The 23,005-nt window shown below is 35.0% G+C and overlaps 1 protein-coding gene across 1 annotated transcript; it reads right to left on the bottom strand.

The window, feature by feature from the left end:
• Positions 1 to 819: 819 nt before the first annotated feature.
• On the bottom strand, positions 820 to 22,994 carry LOC130012377 (ubiquitin-conjugating enzyme E2 W-like). The gene is made up of 6 exons (XM_056100202.1): positions 22,941 to 22,994; positions 11,248 to 11,339; positions 10,135 to 10,237; positions 8,691 to 8,846; positions 7,076 to 7,151; positions 820 to 6,674 (listed from the first exon to the last, which is right to left on the bottom strand). Exons 1-6 carry the CDS (start codon positions 22,953 to 22,955, stop codon positions 6,661 to 6,663), a joined length of 456 nt encoding a protein of 151 aa, XP_055956177.1. The 5' UTR covers positions 22,956 to 22,994; the 3' UTR covers positions 820 to 6,660.
• Positions 22,995 to 23,005: the final 11 nt, after the last annotated feature.

Below are 23,005 nucleotides of genomic sequence, written 5' to 3'. Positions count from 1 at the left end.
GCTGACTGTTATTCCTAAAATCGCGGACAAAATTGGCATTATACCTAACAGAGGCACCATGATGGCTGATATTCAGAATGGGAATTCTTAAGTTGCATATCCCCTGGGTTTAGGGGCTGTACGTCCCCAAAATCGCAGAAAAAGTCGATTTAATTCAAATTTTTGCGGACAAAGTTAAACTTCGCTACATATGTTTACGTTGCTAAGGCAAACTTTAAAAGTGCCCTTCAGAACAAAAAATCACCTGGCTTCTGGCTTCAGAACGCCCCTTAGTGACCCGAGTACGTAGATTTATTTCAAATATGCCTGTGATATTAAGGTTCTCCTTTTCTGCTCTGACTGGGCTCATGAAGACAGGCTTATGCCATACAGTGTGTTACGAGGAAAAATTTGGCTGGACAGTGGAACTATGGCCTACTCTTATTTGGAATTCCAACTGTCAAGTGTTTTACATGCACGCCAATGTGTACACAAGACCTTGGTTTTCCGCATCATCCAAATGACTACACACTGTCCTTGTCAGGCCCTCTGTTCTGCACCACTGACGAGGGGAAACAACACCGAAAAAATCCAGGAGTGAACCTAAAACCTTGGTTATCAAGCCAGTATCTTCTTACTCCCTAGTCCACTGCGGTTCTCTTATTGTAAAGGAATGGAGTTTAAGGTATCCACACTTGGGTTATTTGAGAATAACATACAATTGATATTTCTCTAGGAGATTTTTACAGGCAGAGTAGTGTCTCCACTTACTCTGTATCAAGTTCCAACTGCCAAGAGTTCTTTTATCAATGACTAAATGTTCAATTACAAAAATTCCAAGATGGTTTAGGTAATTTATTTAATATTTACATAGATAATAAGTTGCTTATTGATATATATACAAATTAAACAAAACTACAAGTACTCTGTAAGCTTAATTACATCTATTTTAAAAGCAGATTACAAAAGGCAAGCTTGTAATTTAAGGGAGCAGTCCACGTATGTGTTGGGGCTATACTATATACTGGAAAACACCATGCTATACTGAATATACCGGAAAACACACTAAATACCAGAAACCACCCTAAATAGGTAACCCGGAGAAGAGCTATACTATAAACCGGAAACTAGCCCTAACCCAGGCACACAGAAGACCAGGCTCCCGGTTACATATTTAGGGTGCTAGTCTCCGGGTTACCTATTTAGGGTGTTTTCCGGTATTCAGTATAAAATGGTGTTTTTCGGTTGTTTTCCGGTATATAGTTTTGCCGATGTGTTGGTAAAAATGTAAGTATAAAATCGAATGCCAAAATTGGAATACATAGCCAGGTTAAGGTCTCTAAAAAGTTTAGCTGCTCAGTAATCAGACAAAATTGCTCAATTAACTCAAAGAAAGAATTATTATGTGTAATAAGTGACATGAAAAGCTTTTATAGACAGTTATCCAAACACTACCACAGTCATTAGTTCGGAAACTTGTGGTCTATCCTAATATAACTGACCTTATTTCTTAAAAATATCTTTAAGGTTGTTACACACTTCTAAGAATCATTCGCCCTGAATTAATTAGTTTTATTTACTAAAATTTATCTGTGACTGCTCCTTTAATTAAAGCGGTATCACTGATCTAATTAAAATTTGATTTTCTGTATTGTTTAATGGTCGAGAGCGAGACATTAAGTAATATATTGTAACAACATGAGGGCCATGAGGCCCGAATGTTTTTACAATATATTACGCAATGTCTTAAGCTCGAGACCATTAAACAACTTAAAATACAGACACTTGCTCGTGCTTTGCAATAAAATACGTCACTCGAGTTCAATATTTTTACCAAGTTACGCTTGGCACATTGCCCGTACGATTATTTGAAATAATGGTACTCCAACATCAAAGGATGACGTCACATCTGTATTTTAATGTCTCATATTTTACTGCTTATTGAATTACGGTAATGTTTGGAGTGCCAAAAATGAAAAGATCTAATTTTAATAAGATTTAGATATGGATAAAAAACTGAGACACAATGAAAACACGGCACTGTAGGGGGTGATTGTTAATACGGTTAAAAAAAAAAACAGATCAATTCTCTCAAACAAAAAATTGAAATTCAAAACAGTGAGATTGTTGAAAATTCCCAACTCCAACAGTTCTGTGAAAGATTGACATCAAGAATACAACATTGCGTTAATTCAAGAGAGTACGAGTACCAGAACGACTGGAAGCAACATTGTAGTGAGAATGGAGAAGGCTTCTATAAGCAGTCATTCAGATGCTTATATCTTCTGTGCGACAATGTTGCATGGTGTATATTTGATTTTTACCCTGTATGCCTACATTTCACTGTTGACAATCATGCCAAAAATCAAATTTAAGCTACACTTCCAGCCTTATTAGCAGTGCATTTTCATTGCATCTCTGTATAATTGTTGACAAATAAGCAGCCATGGATTTAAATTAACTAAACTATAATGATAATATTTTATTTTTTGAGGTTAGTTTCATTCCAATTTTGATTCAAATTTGCATTTTTCAGAAAAATATCTTATTTTTCACAGCTTAATGCTAAATTAATGTTCAAATTTATTATTGAACATTTAATTAAGTCACTGTTTGTCATTCACATTTTTTGGAAAATATCTTTTTTTTACGGCTTAAACATTGCTAAAATATTTGCAAATTTAATATTTAAAGCCGATAATTATTGTCATTTGTATCCCCACGACTGCAGATAGCTACCATAAAATACTTCATACCTCTCTGCCTAGATAAGACATTTTAAAGCGGAAATTGCAAATTTTTAAGTTATATTTTTAAAATTTATTAAAATAAAAGCCTGAAAATAGATGTTATCCCTAAACAGTCCTACCTTGTTAAAGAATAATCCTATAATTCACTATTGCCAGCTGAGAAATTGGCAAAAATATCATTTTCCTTTTCATTTTCAAACGTTTGATTATCGCTACTCCATGGTGGAGAATAGAAAACAAAGGAGGTAATTGTGTTATTATTTCCTGTCTAAATGAATCTTAAGTGTGAGAATGACACCTATGATCGTATAATTGTGAGTTGACAACCTATTGAGCAAAAGACATAGAAATAATTACGTTTTGACTTTCTTAGAAAATTTGCAATTTCCGCTTAAATTCAGATTTGTGAATTTGTATATCACAGAAACTAAAGGAGTGTATTGCTCTATCTGATATACATACCGGTATATATAAAGGCACAATAGAGACAAAAACCTTGACTAGATATACCTATAGTATACAACTACATTTTATATGATTTCTAAAGAAAAATTATGCTGTGTATTATTCTTAACAAACCTAAATTCGTAGTTACATCTATCATATTAGAAAACTGATGGCAGACACAAATTAATATAACTGAAAACAAAATAATGTATAGAATTTTTAAGTTAAACATACATTATGCAAGGGCTAAATCTGCTGATTGCAGGTCTTTCTTTAGGCCTGAAATGTTATTTAAATTATTAATTATCCAGACCATTATCAACTCTCGATGGCATCGCTAGCCTGTGATATTTACTGGATTATGATCCCATTTGCTGCTCGACTTCCATTCATAATTTAATCATGAAATGGAGAGAGAGAGAGAGAGAAATGGGGTTTAACGTCCACTCGACACAAACTAGGTCATTTCGGGACTAACATGGTTTAATTTTATTTACATAATTCGCTTGCGCGTAGGGCTCTTTAGCAGTGGGAGGAAACCGGAGGACCCGGAGAAAACCCACGAGGTTGGACAGGCGACCCTACTCCTTGTCACGTACAACCGGGGATTCGAAACCACGCCAGTCGACTCAATGACAGACTTTATGATACAGCGCGCGCACGCTAACCATTCAGCCATCCAACCCCCCAATCATGAAATGGATGATCGAGGCTATGTTTTTTATCGTACAGACTTTAGTCATGATGATCGCTTAATTCTCGGTTTATAGTGGATCAATTTGACTGAAATTTTCAGGAAATTGCCTTTACGTTATCTATTTTTTAACTATTATAGTGAGAACTGCCAGCTCTTTATCTTATCTCCCATAATGTATCTTTAAACTATTTTTATAGGGGTTTTCTGTGAGGGGCATAAATGACAAGAAATTCATAAAAAAAAACCCTCTAATTTTGATAGGGTTCCAATAGAAACAAAGACAAATGATCAAAGCAAGTTTTAACAATTTTTGTTCTATAGGCAAGCATAATAAACATTTTGTATGCCTTAAATCAATCAGGATCTTGATTAAAGACAGTCCAAATGCATATTTCTTATATTAGAGGTTCATTGACTATTTTTTGAAAAGGGCACAAATAACACAGACCACATATTGATTGTTTTTTAGTAATGAAAACATCAAATCATACAGATGTATTTGAAGTATCAAAATCAAATCAAATAGGCATAAGTCTACTGACTTGACTGAAAAACCAAAACTATAGATGGTACAACATGATAAGACTGTGTACCTGTAATAACAGGTTAAAAACAAAATAAAGTACTCACTATAATACACTATATAAAGCTTTGTATATAGCACTGAAACAATAAATTATTCATTAACAAAATAACATACATCATAACACATTTATTTTTTTCTCTCTCACAGCCTGTCATTAATCTTTATATATTACAATATCACCTAGTTACATGTTTTTCTTATTTTTAAAAGAAGAAAAAAAAACGATGTAGGATGAACAATTTAACAAACAACAAACGAGTTAGTGAAAAAAAATGTCAAAAGAGAGTTGACGAATAACATGTGCATGATACATACACATTTTTTACTTAATACTAAATAGTTCATTAAAATTTTGAGTGAGTGTTATTTTAAAAATAAAATAAACAAATTAGCTTTTAATGATTGTAAATTTTATAGATTTATATAAATACTTATATAGATACATATGAATAAAGCACCAGATTTAATAAGAAGACAATACAGAATAAAATCAAACAAACTTTATATCAATCACATCTAGTAATCAAAGTTGTACTTCTAAAAAAACAATAGGTTGCCAGGCAACAAACCATATGCCCACAGCAGTTAAATGGTCCGAGTGGTTGACAATGGTTGTAGGTTAAGGAGGGCATTTACAAGACAATTTCATACAGATCACATTACAATTTTCGACGTTTGAAGGTTTACAAGGTTCTACAAGCTGAAAGTAATTAACACAAATTTTTGAAATTCGACAGATTTTTTTGTTTTACTAATTTAAATAATGCATACCATACAGATTGGATGGTAACTCTAGACATAATTAATGGAAATTCAATAGGCTTCATCGTTTCACTTATTTAAATGATGCATACAGATCGGATGGTAACTTGTGTCGTTAAGAGTGATCACAAGGTGCAACAGAGCAAAACAAGGGCCATAACATCAGAAGAAATTAACAGAAATTATTGAAATTAAATAGGCTCTTCATCTCACCAATGTAAACAACATATATCAATTTCAAAACAAGCAGATGATAAATGTAATCTGTAGTGTTCACAAGAAATTGTGGATGATGGGCGAACAGACAGATGGACTGGGGCGACGGCAATATACGACCACATTTACATGTGGGCGTTTAAAAAACAATCACTATAATTTAATGAATTATAAGATTACAAAGTTGCTTAATGTTTATGCTGTGCATTTAAATTGCATAACAAGAAATATAATAATTACAAACAACTAGTAACAAAGCAATTGGTCAACTATTTGAGATATTTATTCGCCATACATTCTTAATTAATTAACTCATGGAATGTTCAAAAGACTACAGTAATCACTTTATAATTTAAGACTCGCATGTAACTAATGTAGAAATAAATTTTTATTTCATGCTATTACTTTGTCTCTAAATTCTCACATATAACAAATAGCTTTCCATACAATATATGATCAAAAGATAAACTTAACTCAAATTAAAGTGTGTTACTGTTATCATACATAATACCTTTAACAAGCAATCTGCTCTATATAGCATGACTGCTTGTGAAACTGATGGCCCATTAAATACTATGAAGTATGAACCATGATAGTCAGCAGCTATCCAGCAGTGGATAACAGCCATATTCTCTTTGCATGACTATGTTCACCAATAACAAATAATGTATTAAAATCCATATCACCATATTTAAACAAAATATTTTAACTGCACGAATGAGTTTAGCACTAACATTTATGTTGAAATTTATTTCTAGGAAGTGGATAATTTCAAAATACCTGTCTACAAAGGAAGTACCTGAATGAAAACGTAATTATAGATTATTCACTGTTGAAAATTTGACAAACAACTTCAATGGCTGTACATAAAATTAACCATATAGCAAGGTCGGCTGGCAAGTACGAATAACTACCTTAGAGTAATCTAACTACTAATAGGGTAATTTAATACTCTGTTACTGTTGTGGTCAAAGCTCATAATGTCAATATATGTAACTAATTTGTGTATTAAAATGAATGACTTTTAGGAGCAGAAGTTCACAGCAGTCAGTCTGTATAACAAGAAGTATATTTTTATTATAATATCATCCAATCCAAAAGCACAGTAACTTTGAATCTCTGAGATAAACACCAAATGGCTATGGATGGTATGATTCAGAGAGGATTAGTCTCGATATATTTATTCATCAATTGATTTTATGGCTACACCAATGACCTCTTAATCAAACAGAATCATCTGAAATAGTAGAAATAAAATGAAATAGAACTGGATTTAATATTTACTTTTCTGAATCAACAGGGCTAATAAAGACGGTGAAATATTATAATAGGTTATTATTATGCTAAAATTATGGAGCATTGTAAAGGTTTTTGTGAAAGTGGCAAAAATTCATCAAGAAATTGGTGCGCTACTCTGAATTTCAATTGGATTCAATATTATTGGTAGCTGAATCCAAAATATTCTAAATTTCAACAAATAATGAGAGTTATAACAAGAATCATAATTTAGAAGTGAGGTTATAAAATTTTTATTTTGTTTACCATGTGTGTTTATCACATTAAAGCCAAAATAAAAATCAATGCATTGAATACATCTCACTGTAATAAAACACAATTACAGAGAAACTACTGACTTACCATGATACCACCATCTTGTTTTTTTAGGGTTTTTACTACATGTTTTTACATAAAGTGCATTATCTGGAGGTCGTTTCTATAAAATACAAAATTTTAAAGTAAATTATTGAAGTCTTATTCACATCCATGAAAACATGTTATTCAAATCTATTTGAACAGACGTTATATATTTTGTTACTAATATGTCGCAAATGCAAACAGAACTCAAATACAATACTAAAGACAGTTTTTAAAAAATAATGCCCAATTTGTGAAACTCTTGATTCATTTATACCAAATTAATATCATAATGGCCCCATCAAATTCTTAACTATGGATTGTAGGCGCACATACATGTAGCTGACAAAATGTTAAGGACAAATTGTTAGGCTTGTAAAAATTTAGTGCAGTCTAATAATCAATTCCAAAAAATCCTATGATAACTTTAACCTCTGGAGCATCCACATGCAGTTGTGGACCATGGGCGAGGGTGACAACATTTAAATGTAAGTGAGGCAGGGCTTGGGTAATGGATAATGGTAATGGAATGTAATCATTACATTTTTTAAGTAATGGCCATGTAATGGAAGATTTCAAAAGTAATGAGTAATGGAAATGTAATTAATTACATTCCAAGAATCATGTAATGGTCAATTACATTGCAATTACTTTTCAATTACATTTTATGGCATATATAAATATTTCCAATATGACAAGCCTCAAATTTTATAGCACCAAAGAAGTAATTAAGTGTATCTGACACAAATCCAATTCATTATTATTCTAAAAATAAAAAAAAGATTTAAATCAGTTTTAAAAATTTATAAGAAAAATAAGAAGGCATTAAACATTTTCTTTTATTACTTTTTATGTAGGAACCTTTTTTAGACATGTAACCTAAGAAGCGGATTTCTGATAAGATGTATATTATAATCAAAGATTAGTACTAATTTGCAGCCAATCACTCAGTCAATTAATCAATCAATTAGTCAGTTAGATTAAAAGACAATAAATAGTCTAACTGCACTTTAAAATCTCAAGGTAACAAGTGACAAACCAAACAATGACCTTCAAGTATCTCATCATTTTATGGTTACTTAAAACTAATATATATTTTGTTTTAGAGTCAAGCTGAATAATTTACCAGTTATTATACAATATCTTATAGAGAAACTATTTGGACTGATTAAATTTTTTTAAAAATTACTTTCATTTTTCAAGTCATACAGTGAAAATGTCAGTTTTTGTCACCACTGCCAGTCACTATAAAATTTGCATTGATGTTATAATTGCTAGAAATAATAATTCATAAACAAATATCTATTAAATGAATCAAGGATTATTTTGAGTTTGATTTTGTAGGTACTTCATGGCAGAAAAATAAGGTTGTCTTTTTAATTTCTATGAAAAATGTTTTTTTTATTTATATAGTCATAAAGTAATGGGTAATGGTAATTAATTACTTTCAATGTAATGGGTAATGGTAATTAATTACATTGCTAAAAATGAGAAAGTAATTGTAATGATTACGCTTAAAAAGTAATGGTAATGTAATTAATTACATTGGCAATGTAATGGCCCAAGCCCTGAAGTGAGGAGGCTATTTAATGTGTATTTGTGTATGGATTATTCTTACCTTTTCTTTACAACTAGATAACATACTAACTACACTAAGACAAACAGACTGTACTGATAAAGCTGGTGACCAGTCATCAGTTAATATTGAAAGACATATGTGACCATTGCTATACACGTGTGGGTGTAGTGGAATATTAGGACCTATAAACATCACCTGAAAAAAAACCATAAAAGAGTTTATGCATAACAATGTATTCATGTGTTATGAAATTAAATGTGACTTATAAAGCAGTCCCAGATTTCACTTGACATTTTAAATAAAATTAAAGGGACATAATGTCACTAGAATCGACTTACACGTCTAATGAATACATAATAATGGAGAAATTAACAAAAGAAGAATGGAGATCTAAATTAAAGCTTTACACAAAATGTTATCTTGGAATGCCTAATAATGTCAAATGTTATAATGCAAAATGCATGCTTTTGTGTGATTTTAGCAGGTCACCTACAAGGTCTAACACCGCACACTTTTAAATCAACTAATATAAATATTGGCCTACGTATAAAAATGCATTTTTCTATGAGACTACTGAACTAATTTACTTCCTTAAATTTTAAAATCATTAAAAATTGAATATAACTTGATCATGAATGAGCTTATATATTGAAATAAACAAAGAAAACAACATTTTTATGTCCTTTTAAGATGACTTGGTTAAGTGGCGTTTACACGATAAACCAATCCATACAACCGTCACATCCGACCAACTCATCAGACGAATGGTCGGATGGACAGCATGTTGTATGGATAGAACCAGTTCTATTCTCATCCGACCAACTGATGCAATAGCCAATCGAGTTGCATTATATTAGATGATGTCACCGTATGACGTCACATCTGCCTTAACAACCAGAATTCCTGCTATCAAATATGTCTTCTTCTGTCACTTCTAGTGCTTTGACCTCCTCTAAAATGGACCTTAGCCTAACTGCCACGGAATTAGAGTGTCTAATAACATGAACTGTGTCTTGTTTTGAAATAACAGGGGAAACTTTCTGCAACAGCATCTGAAAGGCATCTCCATCCATTTGCAGTAACTTATGGTACCCTTCTGATTCATGGTAGATAAGCTCTCTAGCTACTGTCGTGCATGCACCTATCCTTTTTTCGCATCAAAAGGGAACGTCTAGCCCACATTCGTTTTTTTCTTTCTTTGATGTGCCTCTTCCTTGGCCGAACACAGAATACACATAGCTAATACAACTGTTAAACATTCTTTTTCAAGCGACGCCATTATATTCAGTTACCAAGAACAAACAAATGACGCAGCACACACATGTGCGTTTGGCTTTAATTAAAAATACAACGAATAGAACCATTTATCATGTAAACACTCTTCCGATATGTTGAATCCAACGGTTGTATGGATTGGTTGTATCGTGTAAACGCTGCTTTAGAACTAGAAGAATGCTGAATGTGTGAAATTACTATGCTATACCTGTGGAGAATCAAAAGGATATCTAGAACCAAATTTAAACTGTAGTTGAAAATTTTCACCTTCAAACACTGTTCCAGGTGCCCCTTCTAAATCTACTGTCCATCTAACAAAAAAAAAAACACATTAACATAATCAATTTAACATAATTTGATAATATCAACAAAGTCAATTAATCATAATTTCATATCAAAACATCAATACAACATAATATCATAATTTCAAAGATAGGTTGCCAGGAAACGAACCATACGCCCATTCAGCTAAATCGTCCGAGCGGTCAACAAGGGTTGTCACATATTTATTTTTTTGTAGGTAATTGGGGACCATTACAAGATAGTTCCATACAGATCAGATTATAATTTTTGTCGTTTGAGGGTTCACAAGGTTTTACAAACTGAAACAAGGGCCTCAACTTTGGAAGTAGTTTACAGAAATTGTTGTAATTTGTCAGGCTTTTTCTAGAAGTATTTATTGTAAATTGTTGACATTCAATAGGCTTCGTGGTTTCTTTATTTTAAATAATGCATATAAATTTCAGAAAGATAGAATGATAACTTTTGACGTTAGAGCGTTCACAAGGTTCAATAAAGTGAAACAAGGGCCATAACTCTAGACATAATTAACGGAAATTGCTGAAATACAATAGGCTTCTTTATTTCACTAATATAAATAATGCATATAAATGTCACAAAGATCGGATAATAACTTTTGGCATTAGAGCGTTCAAAATATGCAATAAAGTGAAACAAGGGCCATAATAGATAATAATAAACGGAAAATATTGAAATTAAATAAGCTACTTCATCTCACTAATGTAAACCACATATCAATTTTAAAACAATTGGATAATAACTTTTGGAGTTAGAGCGCTAACAAGAAATTGTGGACGACAACGGACAGGGGCGATGGCAATATACGTCCACATTTCCATGTGGGCATATCAAAATGGTTCACATCATATTATTATGTGAGACTGCATGGTGATAATTGTATTCATGGCATGTAAGTACATGTATAGAGATTGCAACATATTCAATTCAACTAAAGTATTGGTAGTATCTTGCACACATTAAACAAATTACTAATTAAAAATACACAATGCAGAGAACTTACTCGGCTAGATTTTTGGTTATAGCATCTGTATTGACTTTAACACCAACAGGGGGATCTTTTGTTAGTGCCAGCAATTCCTTTTGAAGTCTTTTCTGAAATAAAATATTGCAATACAAATAAATTGCTCCACTATTTTTCATCAAATAGGATTCCAAATTACCTTTTCTTATACTGTAGTTTACAGTGTTTGAGCGGCAAGATTCAATCCCAGAAACAGCTTGCATTACATTTAGCTTCCCAAAGATTTGTTTCAGACCTTTCTATAAGCTTATACAACTTGCAAAATTCTTATACATCATGATACAGTAGATGACTTCTGATCAACATGTCACAGAAAAGTCGGTGATGCATCTTTTGAAAGGTAAATGATTCAGCATCTGTATAATAGAACCAGTAAGAAATTTATCCTAAAACATTTCACTCTTTCAAGGAGATGCAAACATAAAAAAAGGTATTATCTGTCTTCCTCTCTTCTACATGTAGCTTTAATGTGATTGCATTACAAAACTGTCAGAAAAGCTATAATAGGAAAAGTGTGAGACGTGTACTAGTACAAAACTAATAAATCTATTTAAATATTAGTTAGTAAATCCTCAATCAAAGTTGACGTCTCAGAAGTTCAAAATTTTGACTATTGTATAATTCTTTTATTCTCTCCATATCTGATTATGCTGATATAGTCTGGAATAATACTACTGATATAAATTCACAAAACTCCACCTAGACAGTGTTACAAATGATAACTGGCCTACCCCATGGAACCTTCATCTTTATCAGTTCGACATAATGCTAATATATGTACATGTAAATTAATAATAAAAAATAACACACTAATATGGATATACTACTTCTGAATTTTATTAACATGCTACGTTTCAATACTCATACAGGTATCGTTATCAAGCAAATAATGATTAATTAACGTTCGTTCGTTCTTGGTGTTTAACGTCTGCTTCCACATAAGTGATATCGCAGACAAGACATAGGAGAGCCGAAGCTGATTCCTGTTTTTTAGAATATGATTTTGCAATCTTTCCATTTGGCCTTAGGCCATGGATTTGGTTTAGTGGGAAGTTCTTCCCTTTATTTAATATAAAACATATCGTTTGGTAGAGGATTACGTCTGCTTCTGGATTGGTAGATGTCATCGTTTTAGTGTTTAGGTGGAGGCCCGTCTTATCGTGGCCTCCCCTTACTCCACTATCCCACTCTCTGGGTTTGATATCAGTTTTATTTGCGGAATAGTGTTTAGGTGCCGAGTTCGTCTGACCGTAACTCCCCCTTACTCCACTATCCTGCTAGTTTGGTAGATGTCATCTTTGTGGGGTTTGTGTTTAGGTGCCAGGCCCGTCTTATCATGACCTCCCCTGACTCCACTATCCCATTCTGTAGGTTTGGTGTCTGTTTTTGGTGGAATAGGGTTTAGATGCCGAGTCCGTCTGATCGTGACTCCCCCTTACTCCACTATCCTGCCAGTTTGGTATAAATCCCCTATGTAGTTTAGTGTTTAGATGCCGGGCCCGTCTAACCGTGACCCCCTCTTACTTCACTATTCTACTTAGTCCAACTGTGTCCATTAGGGCGTGGATTTGTTCGAAGATTTGCAGTTTCAGATCTGGTCTCGGGAAGAGTAGGTTCTTAGTGTTGAATGGTATGTTGTTGGTCTCCATTGTTCTCACTAGTTCCCTTCTCTCCTCCTCGTATACCTCGCAGTCTACCAGGACATGGTTGGTGGTACATTCTTCTCCGCACTCACAGATGATGACTTGGTGTTTGTAGTCTCGCAGCTGCTCTTTCACCCTTAGCTTCGATATAAGTCTACAAATATCTCTTCTAGGGTGATTGAGTGTTGTCTTTGTGTAGATCTTGTCATCCAGCCGGAATCTGTATGTGTCAAGTTCAATGAGATTTAATTCCCAGATTGCATTGACATGTCTTTTGACCATATTGTAGATTTCCGTGGTGCTGTAGTCAATGGCGCGGAGTGGTGCTGTGTCCTTGAGACCTTCATTGGCGAGTCAATCTGCCGCCTCGTTTCCTCTAATGTTGACATGTGATGGAATTCACACGAGTTCTACTTTGCTTCCCTTCTCTAAAACCCTCTGGTACAGCTGCCTGATTTCCAAAATGACTTCTGGTCTTGAGCCCGAGTTGTCATTTTGGATTTAAATCAGACTGCTCAGAGAGTCGCTTGGAATGACGAACTTACTAGTCTTTTGATGGGAAATCCATGATATAGCGTCACGAATGGCCACAAGCTCTGCAGTGTACACCAAACAGTTATTAGGCAGTTTCCTGCTTATTCCCTGTTTCCCGTTTGACAGGTATATTACAAACGAGCTGGTGCCCCTTTCAGGATTGCGTGAGCCATCCGTGTACACATGGTCCCAGTCATCAGACGGCCAGTTGTCTTCCAGGTATTCTAGAGTGAAAGCACGTGCAGCAGTGGGGTTGTTTTTCTTGTCAATTTTCTGTAGTAGATCTAGATTAACCGGCGGTATAGGGAGCGTCCAAGGGGCAATCGCTGGGGGGTCGTGTTCATTTATCACGAGCTCCCCCAGTTGCAATTCCTTGATTGTTTCCCTGATACCCTGGCCGAAACTTTTCTTTCTAGGATCTCTTACATATCTTGTCTTTTGTAGACTGACAAAAGTAGGGGATCTTTCGCCCAGTTGCGAGATCTTGGCCCAATACCTTGTCGCTAGTTCTTTTCTTCTTAGGGATAGGGGCAACTCCCCGGCTTCCTGTAGTAATGCCTCTCTCCTAGTCCCAAGCCCTACGCCGGTCGCAATACACAGAGCTTTGTATTGGATGGTGTCAAGCTTACTTAAAAGTTTTGGCGCACAGTTCATGAAGGCCAAAGAGCCGTAGTCTAATACAGAGCGTATTAGGGCACGATACACCATCATTAATGTAACTCTATTGGCACCCCATGTGCTGCCCGTTATTTTCCTCATTAAGTTTAGGATTTTGGTGCATCTATCTACAGTCTCGTCGATGTGCGGTTTCCAGGTCAGCCTTCGGTCAAAGATTACGCCAAGGAAATTGGTTTGGTCTTTAAACTCGATGGTTTTCCCGTTTCTACACAGAGTCATTCTGTTTATCCCTCTATCCCTGCTTACAAGCATGCCGACTGTTTTCTTCTCCGAGACTTTGAATCCCCAATCGTTTGCCCATGCCATGAATTTGTCTAAGGCCTTCTGCATGTTCTTTTGTAGTTCACAGAAGTTCCTCCCTTTCCTCCATATGGTACTGTCATCAGCAAATTTAGCTAACTCAGTTTTGGCGTCGAGGTAGGAAGATTTCTGTATGTCGTTGATCATGATATTGAAGAGAGTGGGACTGATAACCGACCCCTGAGGCGTGCCATTTTCTAATGTTTGACCGGCACTCAGGAATCTGCCTACATTCACCTGTATCCTTCTATCGCTCAGAAAGCTTTTGATCCACCGAAACATTATGCCCGTTATACCAATACGTCCTAACTTGAAGAGCAGTCCGTCTAGCCAGACTAAATCGAAAGCCTTAGTTAAATCTACGAACACGACACATAACAGGTTCCCAGAGAGGAGTGCCTGCGACATGACTTGCTGTAGTCTCACCAAGTGGTCCGTTGTTGAACGCCCTTTCCTGAACCCGCTTTGATTTTCGTCGATCAGTCGGTTGCTCTCCAGATAGAACTGTAGTCGTATGTTAACCATTGTTTCCAAGGTTTTGCACAGTGTGGATGTCAAGCTTACTGGTCGATAGGACTCTGCCTTTGTTCTCTCTTTACCTGGTTTTGGAAGAGGAATGACGTTGGCTTTCCGCCATTCTTTGGGTACCTCTCCTGCCAGCCAGGATGTGTTGAAGAAGTTTAGTAGTATCCTTTTGGCATTTCTAGGCAGATGTTTGAGCATCGAGTACTTTACTTTGTCCTCACCAGCCGCACTATCCTTCTTGAGGGAAAGAGCCTTATTTAACTCCTCCTCAGAGAAGGGTAGATTGATTGGTTTAGCCCCTTCATTAGGTTCAATTTCTAATGAAGGGTGCTGTGAGTAAAAGATTTCCTTTCTCTTCAGGAACTCTGGTGATTGGTTTTCGTCCCTGCTTGCGTCAGCGAAAGCTTTTGCAAGTAGATCTGCCTTTTCATTGCCGTTGGTAACGTACTCATCTCCATTCTTTAGGTTTGGTATGTTGAATGATCTGCGCTTCCCGTTCATGGCGTTCAGCTTCTTCCAGACGGCACCTCTTTGCGTGTTTTGATTCAACGCATTACAGAATGTCATCCAGTGTTCGCTTTGTGCCTTCCGGATGGTGTCTCTTGCGGCGTATTTCAACTTCAGGTAGTTTTGGTGATTGACTTCATTGTAGTGGCGTTTCCGTAGGCGTAGTGCCTTCTTTCTTTCGTTAACCGCCTTCTGACGTTCTGGTGACCACCAAGGTTTTCTAATCCTTGATTGCCCTCCAGAAGTCTTGGGAATGGAGTCGTCTGCGGCTCCTATAATAGCACTCGTGATGTTGGCTGCGTACACGTCGATGTTGGCATCGATGATGTCTTCTTTTTTCCACCCAAGGCAGCCTACACGGAAGTTAGCCCAATCAGCCTCTTTTATTTTCCAATTGGGTTTCCCGTTATAGACTTCCCTGGTTGTTTCACATTGGATGCAGAGTTCTATCTGTAGATGGTCGCTGCCAAGTGTTTCATCTTCGTGTACTTGCCAGTCGCAGCGGTTTGCCATACCAAGCGTGAGATCCAGGTGTGAAGGTGGGGCATTTCCTCCAACAAAAGTAGGGCTCTCGTCGTTCAGTACGCATAGGTCGTTCTCTTCTATTATTGAGCATAGGCTAATCCCCCGACAGTCATTCCTAGGTGACCCCCACAGGTCGTATTTTGCGTTGAAATCCCCGCAAAACACAAATTCGCCCTGAGGAAGCTGGTCGAGAAGTGACTGGAAGTCAACCGGTTTTCTCGTGACATCTGGGGGTACATAGACGATTAATTAACAAAAACGTAGTGCAATATATAGATAACTACTTTGGAAGCCATTTAGCAGATACAACAATAACAACAAAATAATTAACAAGATGAAAGATATAATATGTAGACAACAGGTAGAAACCATTAAGCAGATAACACAACAACAACAATTAATTAACCAGATCAAAGATCACAATTTGAAACCATTTATACGATAAACCAATGACCACAAGTAAAGAACCAGTACAAATATATAGGTGGAAACCATTTAGCAGGGGGGGGGGGGGGCATTAACCACACAGTAATTAGGGCTCTCGTCGTTCAGTACGCATAGGTCGTTCTCTTCTATTATTGAGCATAGGCTAATCCCCCGACAGTCATTCCTAGGTGACCCCCACAGGTCGTGTTTTGCGTTGAAATCCCCGCAAAACACAAATTCGCCCTGAGGAAGCTGGTCGAGAAGTGACTGGAAGTCAACCGGTTTTCTCGTGACATCTGGGGGTACATAGACGATTAATTAACAAAAACGTAGTGCAATATATAGATAACTACTTTGGAAGCCATTTAGCAGATACAACAATAACAACAAAATAATTAACAAGATGAAAGATATAATATGTAGACAACAGGTAGAAACCATTAAGCAGATAACACAACAACAACAATTAATTAACCAGATCAAAGATCACAATTTGAAACCATTTATACGATAAACCAATGACCACAAGTAAAGAACCAGTACAAATATATAGGTGGAAACCATTTAGCAGGGGGGGGGGGGGGCATTAACCACACAGTAATTAGGGATTGAGTAAATCTACCCATAGATTTGGGAGAAAATGTCCTGAGTTTCTGTTTAATCTAGGCTTATGTTTCTGGATTTCTAGGGCTTCTCTGAGAATTCTGTTTTTCCACACTGTCAAGTTCCCGGCTAGAATTTTCATCTTTTCCCATTTGATTTCATGTTGTGGATTGTTTAAAATATGTTCTGCAATTGCAGATTTATTATACTCCTGCTTCCTAACGACGGTGTGATGCTCTTTAATTCGCACTGATATCGGACGTGACGTTTCTCCAATGTATGCCTCATTACACTCACATTTAATTTTATATATAACACCCTTTGGGTCGTCACTGGGTTGTTTTATTCTGCCATTTGCGTTTAACATGGTTTTTAGTGTGGTTCCGCTGCTGAACACTACATCTGCATCTATTTGCTCTTTTAAAATTCTTTTGATTTGGTGACTGACTGGTCCTATGTATGGAATAGTGACGAATATCGGGTTATTATTTTTTACAGCTTGAGGTGGTTTGCACGTATGCGTGAGGGTTTTCTTCATGATCGTCTTAACTTTGTTTTCAGGGTAGTTGTTGTATTCTATGAGGACATTGTTGATGTGTTGTAGTTCATCGTTAAGTAGTTCTTCGTCACACAATAATTTAGCGCGAAGAACTACTCAAAAGAATTTTAAAAGAGCAAAAAGATGCAGAGATGTACTGTTCAGCAGCGGAACCACACTAAAAACCATGTTAAACGCAAATGGCAGAATAAAACAACCCAGAGACGACCCAAAGGGTGTTATATATAAAATTAAATGTGAGTGTAATGAGGCATACATTGGAGAAACGTCACGTCCTAAATCAGTGCGAATTAAAGAGCATCACACCGCAGTTAGGAAGCAGGAGTATAATAAATCTGCAATTGCAGAACATATTTTAAACAATCCACAACATGAAATCAAATGGGAAAAGATGGAAATTCTAGCCAGGAACTTGACAGTGTGGAAAAACAGAATTCTCAGAGAAGCCCTAGAAATCCAGAAACATAAGCCTAAATTAAACAGAGACTCAGGACATTTTCTCCCAAATCTATGGGTAGATTTACTCAATCCCTAATTACTGTGTGGTTAATGCCCCCCCCCCCCTGCTAAATGGTTTCCACCTATATATTTGTACTGGTTCTTTACTTGTGGTCATTGGTTTATCGTATAAATGGTTTCAAATTGTGATCTTTGATCTGGTTAATTAATTGTTGTTGTTGTGTTATCTGCTTAATGGTTTCTACCTGTTGTCTACATATTATATCTTTCATCTTGTTAATTATTTTGTTGTTATTGTTGTATCTGCTAAATGGCTTCCAAAGTAGTTATCTATATATTGCACTACGTTTTTGTTAATTAATCCTTGTCTGCGATATCACTTATGTGGAAGCAGACGTTAAACACCAAGAACTACTACTACTGTTAATTAATCATTATTTGCTTGATAAAGATACCTGTATGAGTATTGAAACGTAGCATGTTAATAAAATTCAGAAGTAGTATATCCATATTAGTGTGTTATTTTTTAGTGAAATCTATTTCTATATGTCTTATAAGGATTAAATTAATAATGTTTTTTATAAAATGGTAAATAATATAGCCCCAAATTATCTTTGTTGTCTCATTCTGCCAAATACCTCTTCTTACAACTTATGCATTTCCGACCACATTACACAAATTAAATGTAAAACTAATAATTATAAAAACTCCTTTCTAATATAAAAACGTGGAATATTTAGATAATGAAATAAAAAAGGCTTTGTCTGTCTCTGATTTTAAAACTAAATTGTATCCAACCTTATTTTCCGAAATCAACAAACTGTTTTTCTTTGGTGAACGACAATTTCAAATTATCCATTGTAAACTGCGTAACAATAAAAGTGATTTAAGATACCATAAGTTCCTTATGCATATATATGACAATCTTCGATGTAACTGTGATCTCGACCTTGAAACCATTGAACACTCAGTCCAAACCACAAACTCCAGCGAAATAACCATTCATTTATTACCAATGTTGTTCAGAAATATTACTTGCCTACTCTACGGTAATGCCAAACTATTTCTTGACGTCAACACCGATATTTTTAAAAATGTTTACAAAAATATCAAACTTACAAAACGTTTTACGTGTAGCCAATGGTTACTATATCAACTTCACGGCAAGTTCACACCAATCTGATTGAAATTAATTCAGTTATCTTCACTCAAAGTCGTAAAAATAGACCTCCCGTAAAAACGACTTTGCCAATTATCGAAAACACACAGTGACCGAATGCATATTTGGATGATTATTCCTTAATTACCTATATACAGCCGGCGTGTGTATTCATAGTAACGCCTGACAGATTCCTTAATCCCCCTAATTAAATAAAACAATTGACTACGGAATAATTTGTTTTGTAATTCATTTTAATTTAAGATCCAATTTAGAATTTGTTTCATAATTAACGGTCGCTCTCGTTTCTCACAACAGCAATTTTAATACCCTCTAACTTCGTGTGCAGTCTAATCGATTCGAGATACATTTTCGTCAAAAGAGTATTGTGGTTCTAATTTTGCTGAGTAAAAGAGTACAGGAGTAAAAAGATGTTGTCATACAAAATGTATCATAAAAGTCAAACATCATTGAAAAGCGATTTGTAAATGACGATCCGTTATCATCGTACGGCGGATTTGACTTCATTAATCTGTAATAGACCGTAAAAATGAAATACGAAAAACTATCTCAATATACGTTAGAATTAACAGTACAAATAAATTTTGTTGGTAACCATCTAGACAGATTGAGAAGGGTCATCTAACTATCTTTGTGTATTGATAATAATATGGCAAGTAGTGTCGGTAATATCTGTCATTAATTAATCAATCCTACTAAAGTTATACAGACTTGGGGTCATAAATTAATTTACATCTCGGTGTTAGCAGTGATTGTTAGTGGGATTAAGAATGCTGATTAGGTAATAACTTTTTTACGCCGGCCAGATCAAAGACAGCACTCTAGGTGGAACGTGTGCGTAGTACCCACAAATGAACTAATCGTAGAATCGTACACACACATATTAACAGGGTTCCCGCGGCTTCGTCAAACATTTTTTCAAGGATATTCAAGGATAAATATACGTCAAATTCAAGGATTTTCAAGGACATTTCTTAGCCTAAAGTTACAATTTTTCATCTTAAAAATAACCAAAACATTACCAACTATCGTTATAAAACTACTAATCTAAACGGGATTTTCATATCAACTTACTATTATTACCAATTTGAAACAAAATTAAGGATCTCAACTGAAATTCAAGGATATTTTCCTATTTCCGTGAAATTCAAGGATATTCAAGACCTTGAAAATGAAATTTTAAATTTAAGGATATTCAAGGATTTTCAAGGAGCGCAGGAACCCTGATTAATTGTATAAAATAATTAAGTTTTACTCATCAGTTGTTTATAATTATTATTTACCCAATAGTTATTGCTCACCGGTGTTTTTGTAATCAAGTAGCCTCGTATTATTTGTTGACTGGCGTTTAAACAATATTTAATTGACTTGATATGAAATCTGAATAAAAATTATTCGGGTTTTAAACTTTTGTGATACGATTAGGTTATAATGTTTAACATCGTTATCTTCTTTATAATTAAAGTATTTTACAATTGCATTGACAGTTTAATCACTCACCAAACGGCATCAGGAACTCCGCATATGATCAAGTGTATTTGATATTCATGTCCATGAATCCCATGCAATTTTCGCGCCAAAGATTAACCTCAGTTACTACGTCTGTAGTGCATGGAACAACATTGCAATAAGATTCCCAGCGTTGATTGGCTGAGAAATGAGGGCGATCTATGCATGGTCATCGGATATCAAGTATTACGGGGTTATCCAAATTACCGGTAAATGCGCTAATTGCTTAGGTCGTCTTCAGTTGTCCCGGGGCCTATTTAAACAATGACACCTTAAATGAATCTACGGCATGATACAGCATTTTAAATTCACTCTAAAATATTCCAATCACAAATGTCTAATCTATAAGAACGCAAGATGATAATTCGGTGATTATGCCAGTCACATGTTAATTGGACTGACACGTACACACTTGTCAACTGGTGGTGTGTATTGTATAGATAATGTATATAGTATGTGTAGTGCCTGTGACGTCACCAGCCAATCAACCAGATTAAGGTTGTAATTGAAAATTTGAAAAACGTTTTTGGCTTTCGCATACTTAAACCTCAATAGCTGAATTAATTTTAATCAGATTGGTTTGAACTTGCCGTAAAATGGATATAGTAACCATTGGCTATAAGTACATTCAATTGAGATTTTTAATCTTATGTGGTCTTTAAAATACAACCTTGTGTTGAGGAATTAATTTACAATTACTTAGATCTATCAACTTATTTGTATCATAACTAAAATACTGTAATATCATACATTGTATTATTTGAAATTGTACATAAGTTGAGGAATTAATTTAAAATTACTCCGATCTATCTACTTAGGCCTATTTGTATCATAACTAAAATACTGCATATCATACATTATATTATTTGAAATTGCATATATATTATACATCCAAACCTAGATAACACATCTCATCTCTCAACCCTCCGTGTTTCGAGATGAGAGTTGTTCCTATTAACTTCAACGTAGCACCTCCCGGAGTGATTCACTCCCGCTAGTTTTAAACACAATTGACAATATTTTTCATCAAAACAATGATTGATTATTGTTATTTATAATATTTCTGCCACACCAAACTACAATTAAGCATATAATCCTACCTGAAACGGGTACAAATCGTCGTATTTAAAATCGAGGCGTTAAACCGTTACTAAGACTGCCATCTTTTTAAATGGAATACGTTTAACGCTGTGATCATGAAGGCGGGGCTAAATAGAAGGCTTTTATAACAGCCAATCAAAAAGGCAATCGAAAGTGGAGAACATGTCAACACACAAAATGACATCCACATGTTATATCCACGAATCATTACAGAAAATAAAATCAAATTACGGCGATAATGTTGAATTAAAACCCGAACAAGAAACTATTTTAGATCTGATAATAAATCGCAAGAAGGATGTTTTTGCTTTATTACCGACAGGATTTGGCAAATCATTGAATTATATATTAATTCATTTGATTTTAAATGAGGTAAAAGGGGCGTGTAGTGTCGGCGCATGTCTAAAGCACTGTAAACTATGACGATTAAGATGGCGGCGTATGTCAGACAAAAACAACGCTTCATTAGTTGTGCCACAACATTGGCCTATGTAAGTTTAATTAGTCATAATAGCATAAACTTATCTTATTTTAAAGATGTTACATGCATTAATAAAGAAATTGAGTTTGCCACTTGGAACTAAAGGCATCCAATCGTAGATAAACAAACAAACACATCAGTATATCTCAACGTTTTTAACTACGTTCTCTTAGCTAATCCAAACCAGGAGGAAGCAGATTATTATAAGCCTACTTGGCATGTTTACTTTATGCCTTTATTTGTACAATATTTTCGAAAAAAAATACTGTTTAAACCAAATGAAATATAATAGATTTGTTGCAATCAACCCCCCCCCCTCTCTCTCTCTCTCTCTCACTCAGTTCATTTATCAGACCTATACATAAGTTTATCATGTTGGCTGGGTGGTAATTTCGCTTTCACTTCACCCTGCAATGGCAAAAGCCGAAAAGGCTTGCCTCGGGCCTAATTTGATTCCTTTTTTGTGTGTGCACTGACAGTCTGCAGGGGTTCCAACTAAATATTTGCGAAAGCAATGCTGCAATCATTAATATATTCGCTGAAATACAAACACATAGTTCAAACATCGATGGTTAAAGGGCTTTTAAATAATAATATATAGGCTTAATAAACGTCAAAGTTAAAATAAATATTTTTCTTTACTTCCATTGACGCCATATTTGATGTTGCACTTTGTTTTCGTTTATTTTCGTAGTAAAATGTAAACA

The sequence above is a fragment of the Patella vulgata genome, chromosome 4 (genome assembly GCF_932274485.2).
Source record: "Patella vulgata chromosome 4, xgPatVulg1.2, whole genome shotgun sequence".
Lineage (NCBI taxonomy): Eukaryota > Metazoa > Mollusca > Gastropoda > Patellidae > Patella > Patella vulgata.
Note: the sequence above shows the minus strand (reverse complement) of the source record. Positions and strands in the feature narration are given on the sequence as shown.

What these genes read in the sequence shown, in the direction of transcription:
- LOC130012377 (XM_056100202.1), bottom strand. An exon ending in ATAACCAAAAATCTAGCCGA is followed by an intron (nt 10,238 to 11,247) that starts GTAAGTTCTCTG and finishes TTTTTTTGTTAG; the next exon opens with ATGGACAGTAGATTTAGAAG. An exon ending in TATCTAGTTGTAAAGAAAAG is followed by an intron (nt 7,152 to 8,690) that starts GTAAGAATAATC and finishes TGTATTTTATAG; the next exon opens with AAACGACCTCCAGATAATGC.